The following is a 16,209-nucleotide window of genomic DNA, read 5'->3' on the forward strand; positions in this document are numbered from 1 at the left end:
AGCAAATCACTCAGAGGTCAGATACAACAGCGAATCACACAGAGGTCAGATACGACAGCAATTCCCTCAGGGGTAAGATATCACAAAATGTTATAATATTCAAGAGTCAGATAAGCAAAACACACAATAGGCATGTATGGTTTTTCTATTAGTAATCAAGTATCCCGATATTGTTCTTTTATAGGATCTTTCAGGAGAAAAATCTTGGGTGGCCAGGCTATTGAGAAAAAAATTAAGTTTCCCATATTTTTGACACCTGTCATCTTGAAAGCAGGCCAGACAAAGAAGAACATCATGGGTCAGGAAAGAGAGAAACAAGAATACAGTGTCTAGATCTATTCTTTATTTCCCCAGTAGAAATCTGGTCCACAGTTGGAAGGGGATGAGGGATCTCTAGTCTACCTAGCTGTACTAATAAGCATCACAAGAAAACATCACTATGTGTCAAGTGTCGAGTGTATTTATGTTAACAGATTAATAAAAATCTTCAAAAATGAAAAGATTTCATGCCTGAAGGTATAATAAAAAGGAAACTCATGTTGCCTGAAAATCAAATCAATTTCAAGGTTCATTACAGCAGTAAAATATCATTTTCTATTCAAACAAATTTAAAAGTCCAAAGTGTTCTCTTTTTCATTAATTATCCTCACAACAAAGCTGGGCACAGCTGGGCCATGTTGTAAAAAGCTTGCTAAATTAACAGTTAATTTAAATAAAAGGTTTAACCCAAATTCAAAACTATACCTGTTTTTGCTATTTAGCATTTAATTGGCTATACCTATGTAATAACTGAGAATATTAGATTTTTTATATTTATAATTTTAGATATGGATATAGAGGCAATTGTTTTGCCTGCGTCCATTATTTACTTATTAATATACCTGTTGTTCTACACACAATATAATGAATATTCAATCATGTTGCTTAAACTTTATTTTGGCACCAATTGATAAAGTGGAAAATAAAAATCCTAAATTCTTTGTATCCTAACTCAGATAAACTTTCACAAGCTTAGTGCATGATGGCCCAGCCTTATCAAGACATTTATGCAACTTTTCACAGGGGTAATCCAACAGCTATCCTATAATAGGGGAGATAACTCTGTATACCATGTAAAGTCTGTATTACTTTAAGGAAGCTAACATTTTATTACATTTTTACCGGTGAAACATAGAAAAAAACAATCACATTTTTATAAAAGTGTTATTTGCCACTAGTGACAAATAACACTTTTGCTGACTTACACCAATGAAAATAGAGAACACATCTCACATAACTGACCAATCATAAAGTCCTTTACTAAAACACACACACAAACACATATCTGTGGGGGTGGGGGGTTTACTAGTAACCTGACCTTCAGTTCTGAGGTAAACTTCCATTTTCATGGAAGTCAGAAAACAATGCAAGCCAGTAACATAAGTTACCTTATCTGAGGTCCAACCCCATCCCCAACCTAATGTCTTGAAAGTGGACCTAGACATTTCAATAGGAGTTTTGTCACTGACAGCAACAACATAGCAACTTCATGGGTTGCTGTCATATTGTCGGCCATATTTTATTTACTTATTGTTGAACTCTCTCTGAATGCTTTACAGCAAATTTTGATTGTTAGTTACATAAACAAGTAACATTTTCTATATGAAGATAAAAATAAATTCATATTGAATTTTATTTTTTGTGTTTAAACATTTTTACAGAATTTTTGTTGTTGCTAACAGTGAAGTTATAATGAGTGAGTATAGCATCTGCCCAAACACCTGGTCAGCTTCCTTGTTTTATATCTGTCCTAAACATGCCAGTTATTTCATTATTTGATCATAAAAATGTAATTTATAGAATATAAAAGTGTCTCCAGTAATAACAAATATGTTTTACAAGTACGTATAATATTTTTTGTATCTGTCACTCACGCTGAACTCATAAAAGATACTAAAATATTAGACACACTTGTGAAATATAGTTGTTATTATCTTAATTTAGAAGCAAACTTGGCAGTATATAGGGTTTGTGCACACTTCACTAATGCATGGTACTGGATGTTCCTACCTGCAGTTTCTTAATCATATCAGCATACTCTCCGCGCATAGCCTCCAAATCGGCAGCATGGGTTTCGTGAAGAGCTTTGAGCTGATCCTGGTGTAGAACCTCTAACTCTGGAGATAGAAAAAAAAAAAAACTGTCAGTTATTCATTGTTTTCATATAGAATAATGTATTCAGATTTCATTCAAAATATGCTAAATATGCTGACTGACTGATATCTTACATATCTCTCACTGATTGGCTAATATTTTACATATCTCTCACTGATTGGTTAAAATCTTACATATCTCTCACTGATTGGCTAATATCTTACATATCTCTCACTGATTGGTTAATATCTTACATATCTCTCACTGATTGGCTAATATCTTACATACCTCTCACTGATTGGTTAATATCTTACATATCTCTCACTGATTGGCTAATATATTACATATCTCTCACTGATTGGCTAATATCTTACATATCTCTCACTGATTGGTTAATATCTTACATATCTCTCACTGATTGGCTAATATCTTACATATCTCAAACTGATTTGCTAATATCTTACATACCTCTCACTGATTGGTTAATATCTTACATATCTCTCACTGATTGGCTAATATCTTACATATCTCTCACTGATTGGTTAATATCTTACATATATCTCACTAATTGGCTGTTTCCACTGTAAAATGCCTTACTGAGAACGGTAAAATATCTGAGAGGAAATTGCTATAGTCTGTTAAGAACCAGAACAGGTCATGTGTAGGTTGTATCTATACAATAGATTATACTGTATTCAGGTCAGACATACAACATGGCTGACATCACTAAAACAATTATCAGTTACCTCTTTTGGATTCTTGGAGCTCTAGTCTGTGTCTTTCTATGACACTTTGGAGTTCATCAAGTTTGACCTGGTAACAACACAAAATCACTGATCAAGGCAATGTTTGTTTGATATGTACTAGCAGACACAATATGCCCGACACTTCTGTTGAGTTTGATCACAACATATTAATGGAAGGTCATTTTGAAACATTATTTTGTTGGTAAAGATTACATAAATCAATCAAATTTAACAAAATTTAACTTTTTACCAGTTTTACCTCCCTTTATTATGTTATAAACTTACACAGCACACCTCCCTAATAATTACTTCAATAAACCATTCTACAGAGTTATCTCCCATATGACTATATATATATCTTGATACTATCATAATATCAAAATAGCTACCATAAGCTCTCTCTTTCATCAACTTACATCAGTGGTAAGGACCACATTTAAGAAATAAACAATGACAGAATCCATTAATTCTAATGATATCACACTCTTTTACATAGATCACCATTCATTGAGTTAAATGTCTTATCAATATATATAAACAACATATTAATTTTAAGTAATGAAATCATTAATCACATTGTTTGATGAGAAACTAATAAATAAGAAACATCAAGGCAGATATTTTGTAGAAATAACACAGCAGTAAAGATAAAGATCCGAAAACAAAGTAGAAAACTACTACAGGAAAGGGAGACTACTGGTTAAGTATAGGTAGCCTACACTATGTAGGCTGAAAACCTTGTTATCACATAATCTGCTGCTATGAATGATTATCCTTGATCTGACTACCTGTCTTATTAAGTATATATCTCCTTAAGTCTTGAATTTTCATACTTAGAGTTTACCTCTCTTTACTGTGTATTTATCTCCCCTTAATGTGTATTTATCTGCCCTTACTTTGTATTATCTCCCTTACTGTGTATTATCTTCCCTTACTGTGTATTTATCTTCCCTTACTGTTTATTTATCTTCCCTTACTGTGCATTTATCTCCCTTTACTGTGCATTTATCTCCCTTTACTGTGTATTATCTCCCCTTACTGTGTATTTATCTCCCTTACTGTGTATTATCTTCCCTTACTGTGTATTATCTCCTTTACTGTGTATTATCTCCCCTTACTGTGTATTTATCTCCCTTACAGTGTATTATCTCCCTTACTGTGTATTTATCTCTCCTTACTGTGCATTTATCTCCCCTTACTGTGTATTTATCTCCCTTACTGTGTATTATCTCCCTTACTGTGTATTATCTCCCCTTACTGTGTATTATCTCCCTTTACTGTGTATTTATCTCCCTTACTGTGTATTATCTCCCTTACTGGGTATTTATCTCCCCTTACTGTGTATTATCTCCCCTTACTGTGTATTATCTCCCCTTATTGTGCATTTATCTCCCTTTACTGTGTATTTATCTCCCTTACTGTGTATTATCTCCCTTACTGTGTATTTATCTTCCCTTACTGTGTATTTATCTCCACTTACTGTGTATTTATCTCCCCTTAATGTGTATTTATCTCCCTTACTGTGTATTATCTCCCCTTACTGTGTATTTATCTCCCTTTACTGTGTATCATCTCCCCTTACTGTGTATTTATTTCCCTTTGTATCTATAGTAAAGAGAAGTTTTGAGCACCTAATTGCTCACCATACTTAATCATTTTGATGTTTGATAACAAGGTTTTCAGTTACCATGTGTAGTGTTACATATACCTTACTTTTAATCTACTAATCATGCAAATTTATAAAAAATAAATGCAAATGCATGTGTGTTACCAGAACCAACAGCACCCAGGGACTGTGTTGCTACCACTGGTGTATCCATACAACCATCATTAAATCATCAGGATCAAAATTTCAACCAATCAGATCATCAGTATCACAATTTCAACCAATCAGATCATCAGGATCAAAATTTCAACCAATCAGATCATCAGTATTACAATTTCAACCAATTAGATCATCAACTTTAAAATTTCAACCAATCATATCATCAGTATTAAAATTTCAACCAATCTTATTCCATATTAACAGCAAAATACATCTTAGACTGCTGTTTGGAATGTAACAAAGGTTCTGCCTCCACCCAGACAAGATTTTTTTTCTTTCTTTTAGTTTCAGGTGTTGATATGAAGCACTGTATTAAGTTTAATTGAAATCTGGCACCAATTTTTCTCTGCATTTTTTGAGTGCATTTGAATTTGAATTTTGATGTGTTTGGTATGAATACACTAAACCAGAGGGTGTATGGATACTTGACCTTGTAGTAACACATGCTGACCCTGTAACCTCCGACCCCTACAGTGAAAATCTACAGTGAAAGTGTCTGATTATAAGTTAATTTGAAATTGGGTTTTACACATGTCCTGTAGCTCTCCATTTACAATCACTGCAAAAATTAAAACGACAATTCATCAATTATGAATGATATCAGCCACAATTAATGCTAAAATTGATATGTACAGCTTGTTAAATATATATACCATGTAAGTTAACTACTCCCAATACAGTTGTGTTCAATTCTCTAAGTCCATTCCATTTGTAGCTAAACTACAAAGCCTATATTTTTTTACTTTTTAAACTAAACGTTTTGCTGGATATCAAAACATCATCTTAGAGATAGTGTTATAAATATCGCCTTCCTTTAAGTTTCAAATTTTCTGAATCAAATCTGTTTATAATACAGACTTAAAAAGATTTTTTAGCATTTGATATATCCACATATCTAACTGGAAATATATAAACAAGCTGAGATGATTTATCTTCCTTGGTAATCAATATCATAACATCGATGTATTTAAAGTGTTCGAATTTCCTCAATAATACGTAATAAGAACTTTCCCAAAACTTTCGGATCGAAATGATGTAACGATGACTAAGGAACGGTAACATATCAATCTGTACTTCAAACAAACCACGTTAAGATAAATTAGGGACGAAGACAATAATATACATGTATTAACCTTATATGGTAATGTAAATTATATCAAAATTACTGAAGCAGAAATAAATATTAACAGCTGTTCACTCATGCACTACAGGGAAAAACATCTTTTTTTCTTTTAAATTAAACTAGGAAGCAAAATTAACATATAGACACACATTAATAATATTTAGGGATAAACTAGTAAGCAAAATCATAAATTTCAATTCATTATAAAATATATCTGTTTCCATAGTAACGAAATAAATTTAAAATATATTTTCCTTCTTGCTACTAAAACTCACTTCATTAAAATCAAAAACAACATTACTGACTGTCAGCTAAAATATCAAGGTTTGATAAAACAGATAACACCTTTTCCCAGAAAATGAACATGCTTGAATTTACTTTGGATGAAAATTTCATTACAAAAATAGAAATTATAACAAATATATTCTGATTCAATGACAAAAAAATGTTGTTTGTTACAGAAGACTATGGAACTCTATTTCAGCATTCGTTTTATTGACAAGGATGTAATAAGTACTATGTTCTACATATGCAGGGACTAGTTTTTACTCTACAATAAACATTCACATACTTTTTGGGAATATGATATAAAAAGTAGGTTTTTTACGCTGTGCTTTTATCAAAATTTTAATGCAGTGATTAAAAATTCTTAAAAACACCTTTCCTGGTAGCACAGTTCAGCCCAATACATGTAGTATACAAACATCATGTTTTCGGATATTTTTTTATGAGGCTTCAGAGTTGAAAACATTGGATGGAGAGATATTGTGTTCACTTTTCATCAAATAGTGAAGAACGTTTTTTTCAAAATTTCTTTTCATACTTATCCAACCAAATCTCTTCATAATGTAATCATTCGATTATTCATGAGCACTACTATATGTTTTATTTATAAATGACCTAATTAATTAGCCTAGAGAATTGTATATTGTAATGATTTTATACATAAGTCTATATAGCTGTTACTATGGAAGCAGTTTTACACGGATTCTTACCTCCTGAAGTGCTTCATATTCCTTGAAATCAATAAAACCATCTATATAATTCTGTCGAAATAATATCTCATATTTTTCTGAAGAATAAAAATTAATTGCTTGTTCCCTGTAAAGTCATTCCTAACCTTATTCAAAGTGCCCTCTTTGTTTCTCTCTAACTGTTTTCCCCTAACTGTCCCTCCTAAGTGTCCCCCCTAACTGTTTCCCCCTAACTGTCACCCCTAAGGATCCCCCCTAACTGTTTCCCCCTAACTGGGACCCTTCTGTTTCCCCCTAACTGTCACCCCTAAGGGTCCCCCCTAACTGTCCCCCCTAACTGTCACCCCTAAGTGTCCCCCTAACTGCTTCCCCCTCAAAAACTGTGATAAAAAATACCACTGCAATAAAGGTTTTATTTTACTATAACATAATTTAAATTCTGAACCTTGAACTTCAACCTTATGATCATGACCTTGACACATTTCTGCCTCAATAAAACCTATATTCGGTAAATTAAGAGAGAAATTCAACCCAACTGAAATTTGTAACTGTACTACGTGGAATGAGGTCCTTTATTCATTTTTTTTTACATGATGATCTTACATAGACAGTGGGGAGGGAAATACACACACTTCTGAACCAAACTGATACTCACCGCTGTTTCACTGTCTTTATTTTTAAGACGATTTGAGTTTAATTCTGAGAGGAACTTTGACTGGCTGGCATCCATCTGCATTTTACGTAGATCTTCCTGTAGCTGTTTCATAGCACTTGTTCGTTTTTCTAACTCTTCCTGGTAGACCAACTCTTTGGCCTCCAACCCTTGGACGTTTTTCTGTTAGTATATATTGTGGGAGGAGCTAGCTAAATATAGATTTGGCCCCGCCAGTGCATATATAAAGCAGAGAGAGGGCTATATATAGAACCAATCTGTGTGTAGCAATTAAAACACGTCGCCAGAGAATCGACGGACGTCGATTGGACTCTGCCCGGCAACGGCAACAGGCAGAGTCACGAGGACAGAAAACTTTCATCATCATCGTGTAGCAATGATAAGAATATATTAACATACAGACCAACAAACAACATGATCAGAAATAGGTTTCAGACTAAAATAAATCCATGTTTTACAAAAAGGCAATACTAATAATTTTCACATCAATTTTCGAAGAAATCACATTTTCTTTTTTCAGAATAAATCATTTGCTTCACTATACATGAAATATCGATACTGGAGGAAGTTTATACAATTCATTATGATAAGCACACAGAATGGTTCCACATATATTTCATGCATTGGAAAATTGAGGACATGATCAAAATCTTCCCAAGACCAACAAAATACCATGTGTGCTCCTCATCGATATGTATAAACTTTTAAAAATACAACTGTACAACAAACAGAAAAGCAAGGCAGTATGGCTTCACTTTTTTTCCACTTTATGATAAAAAGTGTGGAAATAGCTTTACATAGATGCAGTACTTAAAAAAGTTATTTGAATTATAAAAGTAGTTTGCACACAGCTACTCTGGTCTGACAAAGATTTTACAAAATCTTTCTTAGTGTGGACTTGATAAGAAAATTCAAATTGTTTTTTCGAAAGTCTTAGATGATTGTAAATGAATTCCAACCTTGATTACCCCTGAGATTAATACAGTCCACTCTTACAAGGTTCCTCAATATAATGTTTATAATACAACTCTGCACCAACATGTTATGCTATGTTTCTGCAAATACTTGCTCATCATTTTAAAACTTGTAGCCATTTAGTATTACAGATGATCATCAAATTTAAATTTTTTGGTTTATTTTTCAAATCTTTAACTAATCAAAAGACAACAGGAAAAAACCTGTATCTATGAATGTCGTTAGACTCATGTACAGCCTATAGATAACCACTAAGTGGACATTTCGTACATTTAAAACTTTGCAGTGTCTGGAGAATGAGGTATTCAGGATCAAAACTTACAATATTTTGGAGCTTTTGGAGTATAACTTACGGTACACAAAACCTAGTTTGCCTTCGAACTATTTCTTTATCAGAGCTCTAGATAATGAAGTTTCACTGATCAAAGGGAGCTAACTCTTAACTAATGTAGGGAAGCATGAAGCAACAAGCACCAAGGGTTAGTAAGGTTGTTAATATCACTAGCTAGAATATTCTATCTAATACTTGTCATTATATTCTGTAAATATCTAAAGTCTCCTACAGACCAATAAGTAGATCACATCTGAGATTCGTTAACAATTTTACTAGAAATATGATAAGATTTAATTTCAGTTACAGTAAAACCTCACTTTCTCAAACCTGTATTACTCAAATACGCTCTATAATTTTGTCAAACTGATCACTTGATCCTAATAGTGTTTATTCCTTGTTTTATAACCTTGCATTTCTCCAATACCATGTATTGCTTCATCCCATTTTGATTTCCATCTCTCAGCTGTTCATCGTGTCCAACATCACGCTATTAGTTTGGACTCCTTCTGAATGTCAATACAGGTGTCCGACGGGACAGCAGATAATTACGTGATTAATGGTATACTACAGGCCTGTACTGCTATGTGTTATGTTAGATACTTTTATCAAGACATTTTCTATCACCTTATATTCTAAATTAACGTAGAAATAGAAGTTTCTTTTTAATGTAAAACCAAATTACAAAATAACATATTTAGGGCGAGATCATGGACACTCTAGCCAAAACAATCTGCCATGTAACTTTTTAGCGTTTTTTTTTCTTTCAGCGGATGAGTTTAATAAATAACACACCATAAGGATTCAATATTATATCTAAGTTAATGAAAGAAGACAATGTATTGATCATTCTACTGTCATTTTCAGCCACATTTTCTGCATATTACAGTTAATGATAAATTTTCTACAGTAAAATTTGAGACATTGAAATATAGTTTAGTTAAAACTTTAACACAATCAGAAATTTGACAAATATCAGAATATCTAGAATTTCAAATGTCGTTTGTGGAAACTGTTCATTTAATTGTGATTGTTACCTAGCAACGTATGAACAACCATTGAGTACTCAAATACCATATATTTCCTTTAAGTACTGACAAAATCCAACAGTGTTTGACAAAGTGAGGTTTTACTGTATACAATATGACTTTTACAAGATAACTGAAGCTGTGAATGTTTTAAAGGATGATCAAATCGTTGTATAAAAACTGATTTTGATAAAATCCAATATAAATACCCCTATTTATCAAATTTTAATTTTTTCTCTTTTTGTCACAGATTAATTAAAGAATATCTCCATTTATTCTGCAGAAAAAATATATTGCAATAGAGATAAAGAATTCCTGAAACAAGATTTGTATTCTCAGGTGGTTGCCATGGGAATCATTCCTGTTACCTTGGCTACTTCAGCTGCAGCCTTGAACTTCTGAGCCTCTAGAGTCTTCCCCTCCAGCTGTTTAAGGTAGGTCTGTATCAGGTCATCCTTCTCGTCATTTGCTGAAATAATCACAGTTATCTCCCTTGCATTGAAAAGCTTACAGAGAAATAATTCATTATCACGACTCTTTTGTATTATATACAGAAACAACATTGATATACCAACAAGAGGCCCAATGGATCGGAATCACTCATTTGTTCTGTAGCTTACACCAAAGACTTTGTCAGTGTGTTCAGTCAATCTCTGCAAACTTGAAAGCCTCACATCTCCAAGCATGCTACTACACAAATACCATTAACCAAGTGCCTATTTAATTTCTTAACACATTTGACCCTTTTGACATTAAAACTGAGTCAAGGTCTTTCTTTTGAACAAATCTGGTAGCCCTTCATCCTGCTATGCTATATATACATGTACCCAATATCAGTACCCTGGACTTTTGAATTTTGGTCAAGGTCATTCATTGAAGGTCACAGCCATTCATTTCAACAAGCTTTAGAACTCTTCATCCCAGCATGCTTCAGAAGACAGAAGGAGCCTTGTGCATTTAATACTGATGTTGTTCTTTTATTAGGCCAACTAGAAACAAGGCTTGCCCAGAGGGTAAGTGAGCTTATGCAGTGGTAAAGCATCAATCGTTGGTCCAACATTAATGAAGACCTACCTAACAGTGCTGACTTTAACTGCCCTTTGTCCCACCAGACTTACCTAACAGTGCTGACTTTAACTGGTCTGTGATGGCCTTTGACCCACCAGACTTACCTAACAGTGCTGACTTTAACTGGTCTGTGATGGCCTTTGTCCCACCAGACTTACCTAACAGCGCTGACTTTTACTGGTCTGTGATGGCCTTTGACCCACCAGACTTACCTAACAGTGCTGACTTTAACTGGTCTGTGATGGCCTTTGACCCACCAGACTTACCTAACAGCCCTGACTTTAACTGTCCTTTGTCCCACCAGACTTACCTAACAGTGCTGACTTTAACTGGTCTGTGATGGCCTTTGTCCCACCAGACTTACCTAACAGTGCTGACTTTAACTGCCCTTTGTCCCACCAGACTTACCTAACAGTGCTGGCTTTAACTGGTCTGTGATGGCCTTTGTCCCACCAGACTTACCTAACAGTGCTGACTTTAACTGCCCTTTGTCTTACCCACCAGACTTACCTAACAGTGCTGACTTTCACTGGTCTGTGATGGCCTTTGTCCCACCAGACTTACCTAACAGTGCTGACTTTAACTGGTCTGTGATGGCCTTTGTCCCACCAGACTTACCTAACAGTGCTGACTTTAACTGCCCTTTGTCCCACCAGACTTACCTAACAGTGCTGACTTTAACTGGTCTGTGATGGCCTTGACATCATCCTTGGCCTTTGATAAAGCTGATTCAAGCTTCTTTTTGCTCCTGATAAAAAAATCAACAGAAAGTTTCACAGATGTTACAAAAAATACTCCATCTTCCTTTCTATTTTCAACATTAATTGAGTAAATATAACAATCAAAGACATTTAAGTTTGAAATTCTAAAAACCACAATAAAAATACATTGTTATCATTGAAAGTGGTGAGATAATGAACTTTATATATATTGTAACTGCTCATTAAATATGTAAAAAAAACTGTTATCAAATGGTCAACTAAATGTTATGCACTTCAATAGAACATTTAAATTAGGTATAACAAATTTTATAAATTACTTAGGTACAACAATTTATAAAGTCAGCCTGGATAAGAAAGTCTGACCAGAGCCAATACAGGTACTGGATCTTTGTGGTAATGATCTATATAAAATCTGTTACTTCCAATAGTCACGATATTACATCACGTTCGTTGGTTTTGATTAATTAAAACCAAAATATAATTAGACAACCAATAAAATATTTTAGTTTCTTCTCTTACACAAAAATAAGACAAATATGATTTCTCACTCCAAACCTAAATATCAAAAGTTTTAATGTTATGTAAAATTGATGGCACTTTCAGAGGATATTTCAGCAATATAACACATGAGTTATCTACCCTGAAACAGAAGACTCAACTATACAACATAATTATCTCCCCTTTGACAGAATTATACAGTATTATACTGATAAAAATGTCTCAGACTATAACAAAGTTATCTCCCCTGGAACAGAAATCTCAGCAGTATAACAAAGTTATCTCCCCTTAAACAGACCGAAATGTGTAGTTCATAAAAATATAATTAATACTGTCTCAATCATTGTGTTATGTATAATCCAACAAGGCTTCAAACTACAAGGAAATGAACAAGAAGAAACTTTGAAATCATCAAAACACTTGAATTGATATTCTTGGGTAGCCTAGGGTAGGTGTAAGGAACAAAAAAATTTTATCTATCAGCTCAATTAATTTGAAATTCTGGTGCCTACATCCCACAGATAACAAACAGATGTATATCAACCTAGAGTCTTCATCGTCATTCTAAAATTACACAGTGCTGTGATATACTTCGTGTTTAAAGTATTTCTGTTACAGTACAAGGGGTATATATATCAGATCTGCCACCATGAACACCTATTCACCACTGTTTCAAATGAAACATATTCCACCCAAATCAAGAAAAAGTCAATCCACACAGAAAACAATGGACCCAATCTTACCCAGTCAACACTGTTAAACAAAGTGGTGTAGAATCAGCATTTTACAGACATTATATATGATAGATAGAACATTAGACAGTCAAACAAGAAAAACCACATTTTTACTGTTTGTACAAATAGTACTGAAAAATAGGCACTACAAACAGATAGAATTATATATAGCCTTATGACATCACAAAGCATTATGACATCACAAAGCATTATGACATCATAAAGCTTTATGACATCACAAATTGTTATGACATCAAAAAGCATTATGACATCAAAAAGCATTGACATCACAAAGTGTTATGACATCACAAAGTGTTATGACATCACAAAGCATTATGACATCATAATATGTTATGCCATCACAAAGCATTATGACATCACTCCACACAGAATTGTTTTACGGAATGATACCTTGATTATGACATATTAAAACGAATCTTTAATGACAATAAGAGAATGTCTAGATACTGACAGAAACACTGACAGAGGTATAAATACTCACATCTGAAAAAGAACAGCAACAAGACATATTTATCAACGGTACAGATTCAACATAAAATTTAAAACTCATATTGTTAAATATGAAACTGAAACAAAAATATCAACCAATATCACACAAAAATGGAGTTCAAAGGTCAATGCCAAATTTCTTAACAAATTCCAGGTGATTTTACAAAGTCATATACAAAAGGATGTCAGATCTAAGTTTTTAACAGGACAAAAACATTTCTCAGGGAAAAAAATGGATGAAAATTTTCAGAAATTACACATTGACCTTTGACCTTACAGAATTAAATCTGAAAAAAAGTGAAATACAACAAACAAAATTGTGCTAACAAATAAAAATATTTTGTTTACAAACAAATGAAAATATTTCTGTTTACAAACAAATAAAAATATATTGTTTACAAACAACATTTCAGGCATTACATCCTTGCAAATAGAAATTTGACTTTGAACATTTTTTTTCTTATAATCTAATAAAAAAAACAGAATTATAAAATCTAATGTATCATTAATTTGATTTTTCTATCAAAAAATAAAGTTTCACAATGGATTAAGGCTGATATGATTCTTCATTCTAAGATCAGGTTACTTCTGTTTTTGAAGATAGCACCTAACATTTAACACAATAATGTCTGGATTAAGTCATGCCCCAGTAGTACATATGTATTGGTAGAAGACAGGAAGATTCTGCTTCAGAATTAAAGGTAGGATTACAGTATATCTAAATTTCTCTCAAGAATTTACATTAAATACAAATATGAGAAAATTTTTTTTTTCTAATTTTTTACCTTTCTTCCAATATTTATTCTGCAGATTTCTTTGTATTATAAAAAGTTTGTGTTTTAACTCTGTCTCACAAATAATCTCGTATCCAGTTCATCAGTTACAAAGGATGTGACATTTTCATTATTTTCTCATTCATAGACTTAACTTTACAATTATAAATTGAAATTCTAAAAAATCAGACCACAGAAAATATAATAAACACAGGACTTAAAAATACTTGATATTCACAATAGTTCGCATCCGAGAGTAGTTAATTCTGTAAGTAAGTTAAATAGGATTTTAAAATCAGTGAAAATCTGAAGAGAAATTTAACATCTTTTTGTTAAATTCTTTCTTAAAGATCCAGAAAATAAGACATCTATACAGAACAGTTCACTTGATACATTTGACAAACATGTGCAGAGTAACATCAATCAGGTTCACTTCACACTCCTTGACTTACTTGCTATCAACCATATTCAGAGCTCTTGAGGAAAAAGCAGAACAAGATCAATGTTATTTGGAATCAAAATCATTAATCAACATTATTATTTTTTGTTAATTGTGATGATAGTAATTTTAAATAATGTGATATTAAATAAGATAACCCAGTTTACATCACTACCCATCAAAATATTCACATATCCAAACTTCTTGTAACCCAACATAAGTCCAGTAAGATTTATGTCCCTTAAAATTAATGTATATCTGATTATTATCAAAGTTTCTTTTACTGTCAACATGTCTCTGGTGCTAACGTAAGTAATATATAATACCACAATGAATCACAAGGATTAAACTTTGATGTATATGAAGACCGAACACAATATGACAATAAATGTCACAACACCTGATTTGTTCAGATATATTGTTGTACAGTGGAAACCATTTAATGTCATGCTGGTTAATGTCACTTTCCTGTTAATATCACATTTTTCCCTATATAATCTCTTTAATCCAACATCTTATGTCACTTATTTTTGTGTGTGCAACACTTAATATCACTTCATTTCGACAACTAACCCAAACATCTGTGAAACTGATGAATGCTCCCCAAAAACGACATTATAGAACACAAAATTTTATCACAGAGCAATAATTCTGTAATTATAACAAGCTGCAGGCCATGAATTTGGTATACAGCATATCCTGTTAGTATGACCAACGTATACACCAAGTTTCATAAATCTAAGTTATAATGCAAGCAAAACTATGCTCATGACACAAAAATTTAACAAAGGGCAATAACTCTGTACTAAGGCGTCATGGGCCCTGACTTTGCTACACTGCATCTTGCTTTTGTATTACTGATGTATACATCACCTTTCAATATCCTAGTTTAAATGCAGGCAAAGTGATGCTCCAGACAAAAATTTTAACAAAGGGCAATAACTCTGTAATTAAGGGGTTGTGAGCCCTGCATTTACAATGTGTAGTGCACTGCCCATGCTCTTTATATGATCAATCAATAATCTATAAGTTTTGTTGTCTTAGTCTTAATGCAGGCAAAGTTATGCTCTGGACAAGAAAATTTTACTAAAGGGCAATAACTCTGTAACTGTGGGGTCAAGGGCCCTGAATCTGGTACACTGCATATCCCCTTAGCATAATCAATGTATACAGCAAGTCACATGATCCTTGCTTAATTGTGAAGAAAAGATGGATGTAAAGATGGAGGGACGGACTAATGGACAAAGCAGTGACTATACGCTCCCCTGAAAATTTTTGGTAAGCCTGAAAATTGATTTTAAACCCTTTGTCACTTGGAACTTGTCTTGATGTTTTGGCCAATGTGTGAGTTGGCACCAATCATCTTTCCCAAACAATTTGTTTAGGGTACCTTCATGTAACAAGATGAAGATTGAAAATCCATTTAGTCTTAATATCATAACAATATTGCTTTTATCTTTCTTTAAATCATTAATTGGTTAAATTATCATGAACTCAAACCGGGCTTTTTCTAAGCTGTGTCTCATGACATTTGATTGGCCAACAAAAATAGCAGCAAATGAAACATAGCATTATAAAACTCAACAGTTCACACTTGCTCTGCTCTTTTAAGTTTTGTGGAAAATGCTTGATGAAAGTGATCTTCGGAATACATTTT

General features: G+C 33.0%; 1 protein-coding gene across 1 annotated transcript in view; it reads right to left on the reverse strand.

Annotated features, from left to right (window-relative positions):
• The window catches only part of LOC132554861 (uncharacterized), a 112,493-nt gene that overhangs the window by 83,620 nt on the left and 12,664 nt on the right, over nt 1-16,209 (reverse strand). Inside the window, exons 6-12 of the mRNA XM_060219183.1 lie at nt 14,566-14,589; nt 11,539-11,624; nt 10,177-10,277; nt 7,457-7,636; nt 6,823-6,843; nt 2,880-2,946; nt 2,050-2,156 (exon numbers count right to left, since the gene is read on the reverse strand). Coding sequence (XP_060075166.1) covers nt 2,050-2,156; nt 2,880-2,946; nt 6,823-6,843; nt 7,457-7,636; nt 10,177-10,277; nt 11,539-11,624; nt 14,566-14,589 — 586 coding nt within the window. The remainder of the gene's footprint in view (nt 1-2,049; nt 2,157-2,879; nt 2,947-6,822; nt 6,844-7,456; nt 7,637-10,176; nt 10,278-11,538; nt 11,625-14,565; nt 14,590-16,209) is intronic.

Source organism: Ylistrum balloti, unplaced genomic scaffold, assembly GCF_031769215.1.
Source record: "Ylistrum balloti isolate Yb309-2 unplaced genomic scaffold, AGI_CSIRO_Ybal_v1 Utg370448, whole genome shotgun sequence".
Taxonomy (NCBI): Eukaryota; Metazoa; Mollusca; class Bivalvia; order Pectinida; family Pectinidae; genus Ylistrum; species Ylistrum balloti.